The sequence below is a fragment of the Triturus cristatus genome, chromosome 3_1, assembly GCF_964204655.1.
Source record: "Triturus cristatus chromosome 3_1, aTriCri1.1, whole genome shotgun sequence".
NCBI classification, from domain to species: Eukaryota; Metazoa; Chordata; class Amphibia; order Caudata; family Salamandridae; genus Triturus; species Triturus cristatus.
Genome location: NC_140583.1, coordinates 638,775,344 through 638,791,221, shown reverse-complemented (window position 1 = coordinate 638,791,221; position 15,878 = coordinate 638,775,344). Strand labels below are relative to the sequence as shown.

At 48.2% G+C, this 15,878-nt stretch overlaps 2 protein-coding genes across 5 annotated transcripts in view; one reads left to right on the top strand and one right to left on the bottom strand.

Moving 5' to 3' along the window:
* LOC146860695 (uncharacterized) overlaps positions 1–15,878 on the top strand; it is a 212,050-nt gene that overhangs the window by 53,491 nt on the left and 142,681 nt on the right. The window lies entirely within an intron of this gene.
* Positions 1–15,878, bottom strand: part of TIPIN (TIMELESS interacting protein) — a 233,147-nt gene that overhangs the window by 96,587 nt on the left and 120,682 nt on the right. For all 4 annotated transcript variants that reach the window (XM_085644621.1, XM_085644622.1, XM_085644623.1 and 1 more), the window contains exon 5: positions 13,106–13,228. In XM_085644621.1, coding sequence (XP_085500747.1) covers positions 13,106–13,228 — 123 coding nt within the window. The remainder of the gene's footprint in view (positions 1–13,105; positions 13,229–15,878) is intronic.

Genomic DNA, 15,878 nt, shown 5'->3' with positions numbered 1-15,878 from the left:
CATGGCTCCATAGTCAACACTCTGAAGCAGAGGTTCGCCCACAGAAAGAAAATCAGCGACATCTCTTTGCATCAAGGTGTTTAAGGGATAGGACTCTTCAGTGGTCGATCACTTGTCTGTTTTGGATGAATACTTTGTTATTGAGGCATCAGTATATCAATTGCGGGGACATGCAACACTTTTGAAAGATACCCCATTCAACATGTTCTTCAGGGTACAAGGAAGTACCAGCTGAATAGTGTCAACTTGCTTTCTAAATCTCCAGATCTCTGGCACCAAGTGTCTTGAAAATCTCAGCCATAGAGTCTAGCAAACGGCACAAAGAAAATACAGGATGCCACAGAGGCCAGAAAAAGGACTAATGCAAACCCTGTGTTTAGAACAACACAGTAATAGAGTACATGAACAGGAGGGAAGAGCAGCACTGCCCGTAAGTAAACACAATATTATCAATCTCACATTGTTGATACAAAATAAAGGCAGAGGAACAAAGGTGGACAAAGCGGTGCAGAGACCGGGAGGAGACAAATGGAGGCAGATTTGGGTAATGCAGCCCAGGGACATGGAAACAGGCTTTATCTTGAGAAGGCATGAGTGAGGGGGGCTGGGTTGAAAAAAGAATCCAAATAAACTGCAATGAGAGGATCAGAGGACAAAAACATATTCAGGTGCCATATTTTTGGGGGATCTTCATAAAATACACTCGAGGATTCAACTCTCATTTACGGTGATTCCTAACTAATTTATACAGTGAAGTGAGTCTTCTGAATATCTGTCATAGATTTGGCCTTCCTGGACCTACAGTGCACATGCCTGGTCATATAGGGAGGTCAAGGGGAGATAAATCACCCATGTGCCAACAAAAAGTATTTTAAGCAGGGAAATCAGCACGTTAAATGTATTGGCATCGGATTTACAATACCGAACATGCAGTGTTTAATTTACATAGTGCTGAACTGATTAAATCATGAAAAAAATGATATTTCAGGATAGGTGCCTGACACTTCCCCTTCCCCACCCCATTAGTAAACTCATAAAACGTGCAAAGAGGGTAACAAGGAAAAATGCACATTTAAACCTAATTAGGAGCCGGCGATCCTGTGCAAGTGATAATGATTAAATAGCCTAGGCAGTGCTTCCCAAACTGGACCCCTAGGGATGCGCGAAACATTCCCAGAGGGTCCACAGGAAGCAGTTTTAAAAGCACTGCAAAGTTCCTTGTATAATCAACAGTTTTCAAAACAACAATAAAAGTGTCAAGATATCTCTGGTGATTAATGTACCTACTGGCGAGAGATTGGAGTTTTGTCTAGTGGCATCTTTGACTTCCATAAGGAAGCTCAGAGGTTTAATATGCCTGCTGGAAGCCCGTATTGTTTATTCCTGCCGCCAGTGGCAACCAGCTTGCTGCCGCTATCAGGGGACTCCATCCCCCACAGTTCCGAGCGCCAGGAGGCGCCAACGAGTTTCTTCACGCCAGGAGGCATTTAAAAGTGGGCTTGGGATCCCGTATTGTTTATTCCTGCCGCCAGTGGTCACCAGCTTGCTGCCGTCATCAGGGGACTCCATCCCCCACAGTTCCGTGCGCCAGGAGGCGCCAACGCGTTTATTCACGTAAAGAGGCGTTTAAAAGTGGGCTTGGGCTCCCGCAGCCGGGACACGCGTGGGCGTGCGTGCCCGGGCCACGCCCGAAGGGTGGGCCCGTCTGCACCCGTCAGAGCCCGGAGGAGACTGGGCTGGGCCTACCCTCTTGGACTTTATAATTCATTCTCACAGATCTCATGAACCCATCTCCAACAGGACTATCCACCTCCTTGTTCCCTTACTGGTTCCAGCTCCAGTTCTGGTCTCATCGGCAGCTTTAAAGGCCCAGGTAGGTATGCAACGCCCATCATTTCTTTTATTACAGTCTTCTCAGAATTTACTTATTGGCCGTGGTGCTGGAGTATTAGTAACATAAGGGTCACAGCATCTGATGGGGAAGCGCAGGGTGCCTGTCTTAGGTGGTTACATAGGCTCTATGGTGACCATGGACTTTTTTTTGCAGAAGGCAGCATTGTTGCTTGACAAGGAGATTGAATTGGTGAACTGGTGCCTCTCCAGATCTCCTGTAACCTCCCACCTTCCCCGGTCCAAATGTGCACACAGTCCCGTGGTTAGCATTGAAGAGGAGGGGGGGGGGGGGGGGGGTCAAAAAGGTCAAGGGCTGATCCGATACTTAAGAGCACTGCTGTCGAACAATGTAGATATGAAACTCTTTGGAATATTTACAGGACTCCTTGAAAGTCATGATGGATACTAAATTGGGCCCAATAATCCAGCGTTTGACCTTGTCCTTACCATAAAAGATCGGCCACCTAATCTGGCTTTTTTGAAACAAGGAATGACAAGAAGTACTTGGTGATTAGATCTCAGAATCCTCGTCTGATGGTATTTGCAGAGTCTTTTTCCCAGGTAGTGGGGGCCTGTTTCTTTAATTGCCCTGTAGGCGAGAGTTAGCGCTTTGAATTCTACCCTCCTTTTGACTGGCAGCCAATGTAGGCTCGGTAGATGGGGGGGGGGGGATATGTGGTGTCGTATTGGGATATTTCTAATGAGCCTGGCGGCCACATTTCGTATGGTCTGTAGCTTTCTGATCAGGAAGTCAGGCAGACCCAGGTACAGACTGTTTGCATAATCTAACTGAGACGTGATGAGTGCATGAACTACTGTCTTTATGCAGTCCATGGGTAAGAGATGGAGGAATCTCTGAAGGGACTTCATTTTCCAGAAGCATGCAGAGGAGACATGGCTGATCTGAGTCTTGCACGAGAGGGCGGAGTCAAACTTTAACCCCAGGTTCCTGGCCGAGGGCATAGGGTGAGGTGGGGGATTGAGCTCGGGAGGCCACCACAAGTCCGAGTGGGGAGGAGAGGGCTGATTGAAGAGTAGAAGCTCCGTTTTGTCGGTATTCAACCTCAGACAGTTCTCAGTCATCCATGTTGAAATATCGACCAGACAATGTCTAAAGTTGGAGAATGCTGCCGTGGATATTTCCCTGAAAGAGAACACAAGCTGTGTATCATCAGCATACGAGATAGTACTAACCCCATGTTGTTCCATAAGCGGGGCCAGCAGGGAGAGGTAGACATTAAAAAGAGTCGGGCTCAAGGCCGAGCCTTGGGGGACTCCACAGACTATAGGGCGCGAGGATGAGATGTGAAGATGCAGCAATATTTTCTGGGACCGGTCTTCCAGAAAGGAACCAAACCATGATAAAGTGGTCCCTGTCATTCCCAGTTGTCGTAATCTGTCAAGCAGGATCATGTGGGACACCGTATCAAACGCTGCCGACAGATCCAGCAGCACGATCATAGCACAGTGGCCATTGTCCAAGGTCTCCCGGACATTCTCAGTTATTTCCAACAGCGCTGTCTTGGTGCTGTATCCTGACCTAAAGCCAGACTGGGAGTCAAGGAGGAGTTTGTTGGATTCTAGGTATTCGGATAGCTGTTTTTCTACTTCCTGTTCTAGAATTTTGGCCGGTGCTGGCAGGAGGGAGATGTGCCTGAAGTTTTTCAACTCAGCCGGATCTGCATCTTCTTTCTTAAGGATTGGTTGAACCAGTGCAGTTTTTCAGACTGCAGGGTAGATACCGGTATTCAAAGAAGAATTCCACAGTAGATTAAGACGGGGGTTTAATAGTGGGGCCAGAAGTAAAAAAAGCCTAGCTGGACAGGGGTCTAGTGGAGATCCGGATTTCGTTTTTTCCAACTGGCTAAAAGAAGCCTCCAGGCTAAAAGGGCTGAATTCTGACCAGGTATGAGGAAGGGGAGAGGAGGTGGAAGGGAGGTAGTTAGTTCCCTTGTGGGAAATGAGGAGTATATGGTTTGTATTTAGTATTGAAAGAAGACCAAGAGACCATCGCAGAGGGTACTATTTTCGTATGCATTGAATCAGGTTTAATAAAATCTTGGACAATCTTAAAAATTTCTTTTGCGGAATTGTTGGCAGATTTAATTTGAGCTGCGCTGTGGTCCCTAATGGACTTGCGCTTTGATCTATGAAAGTGTTTTAATGCTATTCTGTAAGCTTTTTAGATTCAGTATTGTAGGGTTTCCGCGAGATCTGCTCGAGCTTCTTACGGTGACTCTTCTTAATACGGAGTTCTGGAGTAAACCAGGGGGCTGTGGGTTTATTTCTAGTCTGTTTCATAGATTTTTTAGGGGCTATACTGTCTAGGGAGGATGTGACTCAGTGATTAAATATGATGGAATCACGGTTGGGTTCACCGGTCAGTTCTATAAGAGTTTTTCTGAAGAACAGGACCTAAAGTGTCGGGTGTAGCTTTCCTCCAGTTCCTTTTATTTACATAGACAGGTTTCACTAGGTTCTTACACGTAGTCACGGACAAGTTGAATGGAATCATACTATGGTCTGACCACGTGAGGGGAATAGGGTCATTAGTGGTTTGGGTTGGAATGTTGGTGAAAATAAGATCTAAGGTATAGCCCGATACGTGTGTAGGCATGGAGACCATTTGAATGAGATTTTGTCCTTTAAGAATATCGGCTAATTGAGAGGCTAGTGTACATTGTTCGCTGTCCATATGGACATTAAAGTCGCCCAAGACTATGAAATTCGCATATTACAGCGAGAGATCTGTGATGGCATCACAAAGTTCCCATATCTCAAGAGGTTTTGAGTCAGGTGGTATGTAGACTAGTACTCCTGCAATAGACAAGGTAGAGGAGATTTTAATGCTGAAGGACATAGCTTCTATCAGACCTGTTAGTTCAATTCTCTTGTGTGAAATCTACCAATTGTCTCGTGTAATTACAGCCAACCCACCCCCCAATCTATTGCCAGCTCGATTGACCGTGGTAATTTTGTAGCCAATAGGGATGGCCATCTTAATGTCAGGGTTGGAGCTTTCACTCAACCAGGTTTCTGTAAGAAACAGGAGATCCCAGTCATCAGATTCAAGTGTTAGCCAGACGTCATCCGTGTGTTTGGGGAGGGACCTAGAATTAATAAGGCAAGCGTCAATAGTGGTTTTAGAGTTGGTGGGCAGTGTTCGGGGGAGGTGGGGAGAGGGGAGGAGGCTGTAACTGTTACCTTACACTTTTTTCCTGATTGTTCTTTATCGAACAACTCGGTACAATGTAGGCACTGGCCAGGTTGTAGATGTTCAATGGTGTCGGGATACAGACAGGTTGGATTTCGGCAGCTATTTAATCTTAATTTGAGAATCTGTTCCCTGGACAACACTACTCTAGAATCTGAGCGAAAATGGGCAGTGTGGCTGGCGCTGGACGCGGGACGGACGCGCGCAGACGGGCTTGCTTTAGGCGCGTCCTCTGTCCCATCGGCTGATGTAGGGGAGAGTAAGACTGGCTCATCCCCCTTTCAGCACGTGATGGTGTAAGCAAAGTCAGCTGTGAGGACGTGAATAAGCAGTCCCGCCCTCCACGCAATCGGCACTCGCCGCGGTGGACCACGGCTTGGGACAAGTGTAGAGTGTGATGTGCAAATATGCAGGAAAGCAGCAGGAAGTAAGTTTTAAAACAGTAGAATAACAGTAAAAGATTTAAAACCACTTTTCCCCGGTGCTCCTCAAAGATTTATAGTGTTCCCTCTAGCGCAAGCGGCAGCGGCATTAGCATCTACCTGGCTCCGCTGCACGTCCTCTGTCCCATCGGCTGATGTAGGGGAGAGCAACCCTAGAAATTAGTTTGCAGAACGAGGAGGATGGTTGGGGCGTTAAGGAATCTATAAATAACCTATGTTTCTTACAGATATATCGTTACCGAAGGTAAGTAACTTGCTCATCTGAAAGAAACATGTTAGTTACAGATTCCTTACCTTAGAATAGATACCCCAGCAATACCAACCCCGGAGATGGGTCTCCGAACCAAGATCACACCAGAAAGTCCTGGAGAACAGAACGGCCAAAGAAGCCATCTCTCTGGACTGGACTGTCAAGGCAGTAGTGTTTTGGGAATGTGTGCAACGAAGTGCACGTTGCTGCCTGACAGATGTCATTCAGAGGAACTCCGCGTCCCAAAGCAGTAGTTGCAGCCATCGCCATGGTTGAATGGGCGCTCCTTCTTTGCCAGAGAATAACAGGCTTTGATACACAAGACGACTCAACGGGAGATAGTCCGCTTGTGTACGACCAGACCTTTCTTGGAGACCATGTAGCCAACAAAGAGCTGGTCATCCACCCGGAACAAATAAAAGGAAAGCGCACGTTTTGGGTCCAGACGGTGGAGCCTCTCTTCCTCTTTCGAAGGATACGGAAAAAAGGTGGGCAAAGTGATGGTCTGCCCGATATGGAAGGCAGTGACCACCTTAGGAAGGAAGGATGGACGAGTCCTGAGAACTACTTTGTCGGATGGACAGACAGGAAAGGAGGCTTGGATGAAAAAGCCTGGAGCTCACTCACTCTTCTGGCAGATGTGATGGCTACCAAGAATGCAGTTTTAAGCGTCAGAAGCCTCAAAGGACAGTTGTGAAGCGGCTCAAAGGGAGCGCACATTAAAAAGGTTAAGACTAGATTCAAGTCCCACTGAGGCATAACAAAGGGAATACGAGGAAAGAGATGAGTTATGCCTTTCAAGAAACGATTAACAACTGGGGACTGGAGAAGAGAAGGCTGATCTGGAAGCCGAAGCAAGGCAGAGATGGCCGAGAGATAGCCCTTGATAGTGCCCAGAGCAGAACCCTGCTGGGCCAAAGAAGGAGGAATAAGAGAACCTCAGAAAGAGGGGCAGAAAGGGGATCCACAGCCTTTACTGTGCACCATGCCACAAATTTGTTCCACCAGCAGGCGTATACCGTCTTAGTGAAGGGACACCTGGCTGCAAAGATTATATCACACACTTTGGGAGGCAGGTCAAAAGACGTCAACTGCCGCCGCTCAAACTCCACGCAAGGAGGTGGAGGCTGGACAGCTTCAGGTAGAGGACCATCCCCTGCTGCTGCGACAGAAGATCCTCCCGAAGAGGCAGTCTGATCGGAGGATCGATGGCCATGTTGAGCAGCTTGGGATACCAGACTCTTCGTGCCCAATCCAGAGCCGCAAGGATGACTTGGGACTGGTCGCACCTGATCCTCAGCAACTCTGGTATAGGCGGAAAGGCGTACAACAGACCGCAACTCCACTCGCGACGAATAGCGACACCTAGCGAGTGCCGCCTTGGGAATTCCAATGCACAGAATTGCTGACATTGCACGTTCTCTTCGGTGGCGAATAGATCTAACCAAGGCTCACCCCACTGTCGAAAGAGACCTTGCACCACCTCCGAGGGAAGATACCATTTGTGATCCATCATGCACCTGCGGCTGAGTTTGTCTGCCCTGGCATTCAGGGAACCTGCCAGGTATTGAACCGCCAGGGATATGCCCTGATGTTCCAGCCATGTCCAGAGGCAGAGGGCCTCCTGACATAGGGTCCACGACCCCACCCCGCCCTGTTTGTTGCAGTACCACATGGCGGTGGTGTTGTCTGTGAACACCTGCACTACTCTTCCCCAGACAGAGGGAAGGAATGCCTTGACTGCAAGACTGATCGCCCGGAGCTCCAGAAGGTTGATATGGAGCCCGGACTCCACCGGAGACCAGAGTCCTCTGATCTCCGCATCTCCCATGTGGCCGCCCCATCCCAGAAAGGGATGCATCTGTCACCACCGTGTGCTCTGGTTGGGGGAAGGGAGAGGGATCTGCCGTTGACCCAATCCTGGTTCGTAAGCCACCACTGCAATTGTCGTGCAGTGCCCTACGAGATCTGGACGCAATCAGACAGATTCCCCTGATGCTGCGCCCACTGGAACTTCAGGTCCCACTACAGAGCCCGCATATGCCACCTGGCATGATCGACCAGCAGGATGCCGGCGGCCATGAGGCCCAGCAGTCTCAGGGTCACCCTGACCGAAACCCGGGATAGAGGCTGAAAGATCGGAATCATAGCCCGAATATCCCGGACTCGCTGTTCAGGAGGATAAACCCGACACTGCGTTGTGTCTAGAACCGCTCAGATGAAGAGGAGCTTCTGAGAGGGGGTCAGGTGCAACTTCGGCACATTGATGCCAAACCCCAGCGAATGCAGGAGGTCGGCCGTAGTCTGGAGGTGGGAGACTACTGTCTGGGGCGAGCCCGCCTTCAACAACCAGGCGTCAAGATAGGGGAAGACTGTAACTCCCGATCTGCGCAGATGAGCTGCGACCACCGCCATCACTTTCGTGAACACCCGAGGGGCGCTGGTAAGGCCAAAGGGGAGCACGGTAAACTGAAAATGCTTGTGGCCTACCGTGAATCGCAGGTAACGCCGGCAGGACGGGGATGTGAAAATAAGCGTCCTGCAAGTCCAAGGCTACCATCCATTCTCCCGGGTAGAGGGCAGACAAGACCTGAGCGAGCGGCAACATCTTGAACTTCTCCTTCCAGAGGAAGCGGTTGACATTCCTGAGATCCAAGATAGGACGCAGGCCCTTTTCCTTCTTGGGTACCAGAAAGTAGTGGGAATAACAACCACGACATACGTCTGGGACAGGAACGCGCTCAATGGCTGCCTTGCCCAAAAGAGCCGTAAGTTCCTGTTGGAGAAGGCCCAGGTGATCCTCCGAAATGCTGTGGTATTGAGGTGGCATGGCTGGAGGGGAGGGAGTAGCCCCTTCGGACTATCTGCAAAACCCACCCGTCCGACGTCAATGTGCGCCAGTGGGGGATGTGATGGCGGATACTGCCGCCTACTGGCGTTTGATGGGCCTGAGAAGTCGGACTAGAAAGGTTTGGAGGCTGCTGCAGGGGGGAGTTGGGGGGGTTGGTGGACTGGCCCGCCTGCGGGTCCCTGAACCACAGCCGCGCGAAGATTGGGGAACTTGCTGCGGCCTGTTGCGGGACGTAGAGGGGCACATCTTCCGTAGCCACGCAAGGGGCGAAAAGCAGACTGCACAAGGCGGCTGGAGAGGCCCAAGGATTTGGCCGTAGCCCGTGAATCCTTGAAATGCTCTAGAGTGTTGTCCGCTTTGTCGCCAAAAAGGCGATGGCCATCAAAGGGCATGTCCATGAGGGTAGTGTTTACCAACCGCAGTCCCAAGCTGGCGGAAGAGAAAATCTTCTTTCCAAGATGATCCAGCTTCTTGGATTCCCTTTCCAGTGGAGTGGTAGGGAATGCGCTCTTGGAAGTGGAGGCTTGGACCACCAATCTCTCTGGGGTAGGGTGTTGGGAGAGGAAAGTGGGGTCGTCTGGAGCCGGGCGGTGGCATCGGGCAATCATACTATTCATGGGAGCCCCCCGTGTTGGGCCTGAACCAGGTGCCCAAAAGGACATGGGTAAGGGCCTCATTAAACGGCAGCAAGGGCTTCGAAGAGCTCGCAGCTGGCTGAAGCACCTGTCAGGAGGTTAGTCCTGACCGCCACCATAGGAAAGCTTGAGGTTGAGAGCCTCGGCAGCCCTATGCAACAGCCCTGCATATGACACTCCGTCCTCCGTTGCCACTGTAGGAGGAGACAACATGCCAAGGTCAAGGGAGGTGTCTGGACCACTGGCATCCCCCAGTTCCTCTCTCCAGTCCTGCTCAGAGTCCAGCTGATCAGTCAGAGGGTCTCCTAACCCCTCCCAGTCCTCATCCTCTGGGTGCCAATCTGGCCGAAAAGGGACCCAGGAGTGAACAGGAGCGCAAAAACCCCACTCAGCGCCGGATCCAACGTCGGGCAATGCCGGTCGGCTCCGGGTCCACATCAGGAAGGAGGCCGGGGTCGATGCCGGCTGGGGGCACGACCGGCATCGGCTGCGGTGCCGGAGGAAGCGGCGGCGGTGTTATAAGGTCAACTGGCGCCGATACGGATCCAGGCCTTGATCCAAGGGGGGCCTGCAGCGCCGGAGCTGTCGGCAGAGAAGGCCTAGGTCCCTCTACTGAGTCCGCGGGGCCCGAAGGCGTGCCGGCAGTTTCAGGCTGTCCAAAGATGGCATGCTTTGCCTCGTAAAATTTACAAAGCTGGGTAGGAGTTGCTCTGGGAAGGGAGGGAAGCCCGGATTCGACTCTTCAGTCTCCGCGCGCAGAACCGAGGGAGGGGCACCGCTGCATCCCGCATCGCGTCAGCCGAGCGACGGGGAGAAGTCGAAGAGCAACAATGCTTCTTCGACTTCTTCTTATGCTTCGACTTACCCGACCCAGAGTGCGAAGACTTCGAAGAGTGATGATGGCTCCGCAACCGGTCCCTGGACTTCCTTCGCGACTAGTCCCTGGACCTCCTTCGCGACCGGGACCTCGAACGGCACGAAGCCGACTGCCGGCGCTCAAGAATCTTTCACGACCGCTCCCACGTCATCTCGGCGACCACGACGCCTGCGAAGCCGACCGATGCCACCTTTCGAGAGGTACTGCTGACGAAAAAACTTTACGGATCCAGTCTGATGCCTGGGGGTAATTCTATGGTAAGGAATCTATAACTAACATGTTTCTTTCAGATAGAAACTTTATATCCTGGAATATTGCAGGACTTACTAATAAGTTTTCTGACCCTTCGTGGATTATGTACATAAAACAATTTAGAAATATTTGCTTGCAGGAAATGTGGCTAACTGGAAGCAGTCTACCACTGGAGGGTTATAAGTCGTTTTCAGTTCCGGCTATTTCTTCTCATGTAGGAAGACCAAGAGGTGGCCTTGTAATTTATATCTCCCTGGCAGTCGAATGTAGGTTGATGGTCCTGCCTACAGAGAGCCCATGTATACAGTCCCTGGTACTTCGCAGGGGGTCCCATAAGCTGGGCCTCATACATTTTTATAATTCAACATCCTGCATCAAGGATGTATGTAACATAACATTGTTAGGCTCCTTTGTAAGGCAGCACCGTAATACAAATTTCACCCTGTATGATATAATTACGGTCAGGATCCTGGGTGTTGTCTAATCATTGGTTTATTCGACTCCTTGATCTCAGGGGACTAAGTATTTTGCTGGGCATTTTACCTATGAATTGGATTCTGTATGCAATGAATTGTGTAATGGTTTTATGAAATGTTATTACTGTTTTTATATATGTGAACTTTAATGGTTTTACAGCTGTAAACCGAATAACGTTATGTGACTTGACTTGCCTGCTGCAAAGAACGTGCACCAAGCATTTAAAAAAATATATATTTTATGTGCATAGCTCAGTAGGTTACTGCTTTTGTCACAGAGCTTCTGTTGTTACTGTGCAGTTCATAAGTTACAATCGTGAACCAGTACAGTGAGCTATGAACTGCCATCAAAGAACTGCATTCAAACTGCATGGTGCAAGTTAGCAAATTATGTTTTCTCTCAGTCTTTCATTATCCAGTGATGCTGCTAATAAAGGTTTATTTGGGTAGAAATAAATTCTTATTATCAACGTCAATGCTAACCACTGTGCTATGTTCTGAATCCTGAGTTTGTGCTTCTCCAGACCAAGCACTCTTAAAAAATGCCTACCAGTAAAGATGACATGTGAATCCTACACCTTGAAGTCCACTTTGCCTTATGAAACATTTTGTATACACCGATTTACACATGTATGATTCATTGGCTCTACCCTACACTGGTATGGGAGATGCTATAAAACAAATGCAATACATGTGACAGAGGAGCTATGGAGAGATAAGATGCACTGTTGGAGGGTGATAGTGAGGGAATCATTGAGCCCCAACAAAGATCATTGTATCCTGGTACACAGGAAGGTCATCATTTACTATACTTTAAAAGCGAATACATTTGACATTATATATTAAATTGTATGTGGAATGCACCATTTTCCCCTAATTTTCTTGGGGGGAAAGCCCCCAAAAAGCTCCCTCTGTAGTGGTCAGGCTCATTTGCACCATAGAGGGACTGGTCTGACAACATTTGCAAGGGCAAATTTGGGTTTCTGTACGGTCCTGGAAGGAGCAGGAGACTCGTACCATGAAATAAAAGCAAACATTGAAAAGTTGGTCGCCGTGGTGCAGCATCCATGGAGCAGGAGCCTCATACCACAAAATAAAAGCAAACATTGAAAAGTTAGTCGACGAGGTGCAGCACCAACCTTCCCGTTAAAAATCTTTAGAATTTTGCAAAATGTTTTCAATATAAAATCATACAATCAAATTTTCCTTTCCTTCTTTAGCTATAAGAGTATTTATTTGGTGTGCACTTCTTTGTGTATTTTTCACAAATTACTGTTTTAATGTTTGAAATTTAAATAGTGCAAATTGCTTAGGGGTCCTCGGCTTCCAGTAGTGACTCACTGGGGGGCCTCAGGAGTCAAAAGTTTGGGAACCAGTAGCCTAGGGAGTCAAAGGCTCATTTTGAAAAGTGGTAAAGTATCTGGGAGAGGGGCTTATTATAGCCTTCTAGCCCGCCTTAGCGGCTATTAACCCCTTGTGTGCCCCGCCCTTTCCCCGCCCTGTGCCGGGCGTTGAATTAGCGGGCGGGGTTCATGACGAGATAGTCTCGTCATGGGCACAGCGCAACCGCGGCCCATGACGAGACTATCTCGTCATCGGCACTCAAGGGGTTAAAGGCCCCCTGCAGCGTTAAAGGCCCGAGCCGAAGGCGAGGGACTTTAACAAGGCAGCGGCTCCTTGAAGCCTTTGTTCAAAGCCACAAAGAAGCATTGGAATGTTGGAGCTCCGGGCTTATACCAGCCATTATAAGCCCGGAGCACTCAAGTTAACTCATAGCGGAGCAAGGAAAGCTGAAGATATGTCCTTAATTAAGAGTACAAGAGCTAACAAGAGGTCAATTGAACATAGGACAGTCACCTCAGCTGAACACAAACACAATATCTGCCGAAAGACCAATTAAGCATCTGTGTTACACGTATTTACCTATTGCCTGTTTCTCCCATTCAACCTTACTGAGTTTTTCTTTTTTGGTCTACAGGCTGCTTATCTACTGTTGCTTCAGTCTAATGTAAAGCACACTAATATCATTAGGTGTGATTTCATGATGTTAAATAAAAATAAAATAAAGAAAAACATGTCATTCTATATTGGCAAATAATGTCTGTGCGACTATTACTATACAGGTGAGCTTTGACATCTGAAGACACAGACTCTAAACAACTTAATTTATACCTCCAGAAGGCATTTCTCTACATCAAAATCAAAGTCACTCACCTGGACTGGCTTTTTTGAGCCCAACGCCTCAAGTTTATTGATGAAGTCTTCAAAAGTCAGTTTTGGGTACAACCTGTGAGCCCAGTGCTCCATGTGCCTCAGAAGCAGTTTCAAATCTTCTGCCTGCAACAGAAATATGATGCACATTACAGGAAGGTGGTGTTGAAAACCTCTTAGGAGTCAAGCCACAGGAGCATGGGTAGCATTTCCCAGTCAATCAAGAGGTCATTGGCATGTATGAGAATCCACTCCTGCTCAAAAAACACAGCAGTTCAAGGGGGAGGGTTCAAGGGACAAATTTAGAGACCACTATGGATTATATCCCCTACACAACGTATTATAAACCAAGAAATCCTAGGGTCTGATCACAAATCAATAGTAAATGTGAACCACACTACAAAATATGTGTATGGCCAACAATGTGAGTGTACTAAAAGGGGTTATCTAAGGGCAGATCCGTTTAAGGACGTAATCCCTCACTCACCAATTGTGACATGCTTCATCATAGGGACTCTCCTCCCAAAGGAAATACCTAGTTCCTTTGAGGGCTACAACCCCCTCACTGTGAGGGAGGAGCTCAGGGATGTTTTGATAGGATATATTGGGTATCCTAAACCCACCTATGACGAGTCTTGTGTGTGAGTGAGGACGCAGCGCAAATCATGAAATAGTATGAGTGAATGTTAAAACTGACTACTGAGCAAACACCGACACTTTTAATTTACATCTGCCTAGTGTCAGGATTAAAAAAGCAGTACACAGACGGCATGGATTTAAGCCGTTCAAGTGTAATTACAAATGGTCGACATGTTTCAGCCGTTACAGGCTTTCATCAGGACCTACGCAAAAAACGCTGCTGCTCAAAAAACGTGAAAAACGTGACAACGTAAATAAATAATGATAACTTCAAAGGATATATGAAACCAAACTTTGGTCTCTCAGTGAATACATTTCTTCATACCTATGGGGGTGAGAAAATATATACAATGAATATCAACACAGTGTATGGTTGAGAAACACTTGAAAGGCCACGGGACCTGACAGAAGAAAACCCACACAATATAAAAACTCTTACCCGCTATTGCTGGGTATGAGACCTCACCTACACCTGGCAACCGCTCAGGAAGGGAGCACCGCTCTAAGAGAATGAACAAGAAGGGTTGAGAGTCCCTACATGTACCAACTATGGCATGCATAATCATATCCCATCTCTATATTGCATGCAAGGGAACAAATAACCTGTGTGGTCAAAAGGAGGGATGACAAGGAGAGAAGTTGCAGGCAACCCATAATATAACATCAACACAGAAGTGTGACGTGGGAGCTATGATTTTGAAGCCCAAAAGTCTAATGAAACCACCGTGTCTAGCTCAATATGACCCAGGCAAGTCAGGTAATCAGCGAGGCAAGAAAAACACAAGAGACCATCATGGCGGTCTTACCTGTCCGTCGGTACTTCTTGGCAGAGAGAGCCTGCTGCCGGAGGTAACCAGACGCTATGAGACCCCGCCTTAAATAGCCAGTATGTCATTACGGTGATACAATGCACCTGATGTTGCAAACAGAGGAGGAGCCCTTAAGGGCACAACGCGCCTGCTCACAGACGAGGATATTTCACAGAGCAGACTACGCATGTCCGTAACAGGACACTTACTGCACGCGCATGCGCCCGCTCTACAGTAAGGCCCCAGACGGGAAACGACACAGTGCGCAGGCCCAGCGTGACAGATTGAACACGCGCGCATGTGCAAGATCGCTACATCGGCAACTTGGAAATCGGCTTGACAATGAAAAAAAGGGGGATGCAAGCCGTGTAAATAGGTACACATGTACAGACCCCTCTATAATACCCAAGAAAACAAACACTCCCACAGAAAAGTGGAGAAGGAAAACTGGACACATTGATGGTAATTCGTAGAACATGTAACACACCACCATACATGCGTCATGACACATCATCAAGGGAACCAAAGATTACCATAATAGTCCCTACCGATCAATATAGAAGGCCAACTCAACAAGTGTACATGAGTCAGATTAGGCTCTGTATCAGAACCAATTGGAAGTTCACATGTAGATAAATTGTTACTCATATCATGTGTACTGATATAACTCAAACGGGTACTAGATAGAAACCCAAGGAATGTCATCATTAAGACCGGACTCAGAACTATGGAGCTTAAATACCCAAAGTTGTTCTTTTCTAAAAAGAAAAGCTGAAGTGTCAACAATGTGTGAAGGGATAAAGGGTTGTTCAATTATCGTCCACTGTAATTCTTGAGGTGAGTGTTGTGCTGTTACAAAATGTTGGGTAAGTCTAGTGGATGTTTTTTTACATCGAATGGTACTTGTGTTCCAATATCCTCGTCTTTACTCGTCTAGTGGTCATCCCAACGTACCGAAGGGAGCATGGACATGTAATCAGGTAAATTACATTGCTGCTGTTGCAATTTGTATGACTCATTAGGGTCCATGGTCTAGAAGTCCCTATGTCCCCAGGTTTCAGAGTGGACTTAGGGCGGTGGCAAGCTGGATGAAGAACAACTGTCTCCAGCTCAACGCGAAGAAAACCGAGATCATGATCGTTGGCAGGAAGGCGGAACTGTGGGGGGACAAGTGGTGGCCCAGTGAACTGGGGCTGGCCCCTCTCCCGGTCACTGAACTTAGGAATCTGGGAGTGTGGATGGATCCCGCTCTCAGTTACGAGGGCCACTCGAAGAAAATCGCGGCCGGTTGTTTTGGCATCCTGCGGTCGCTGAGGCCCATTCTTAAG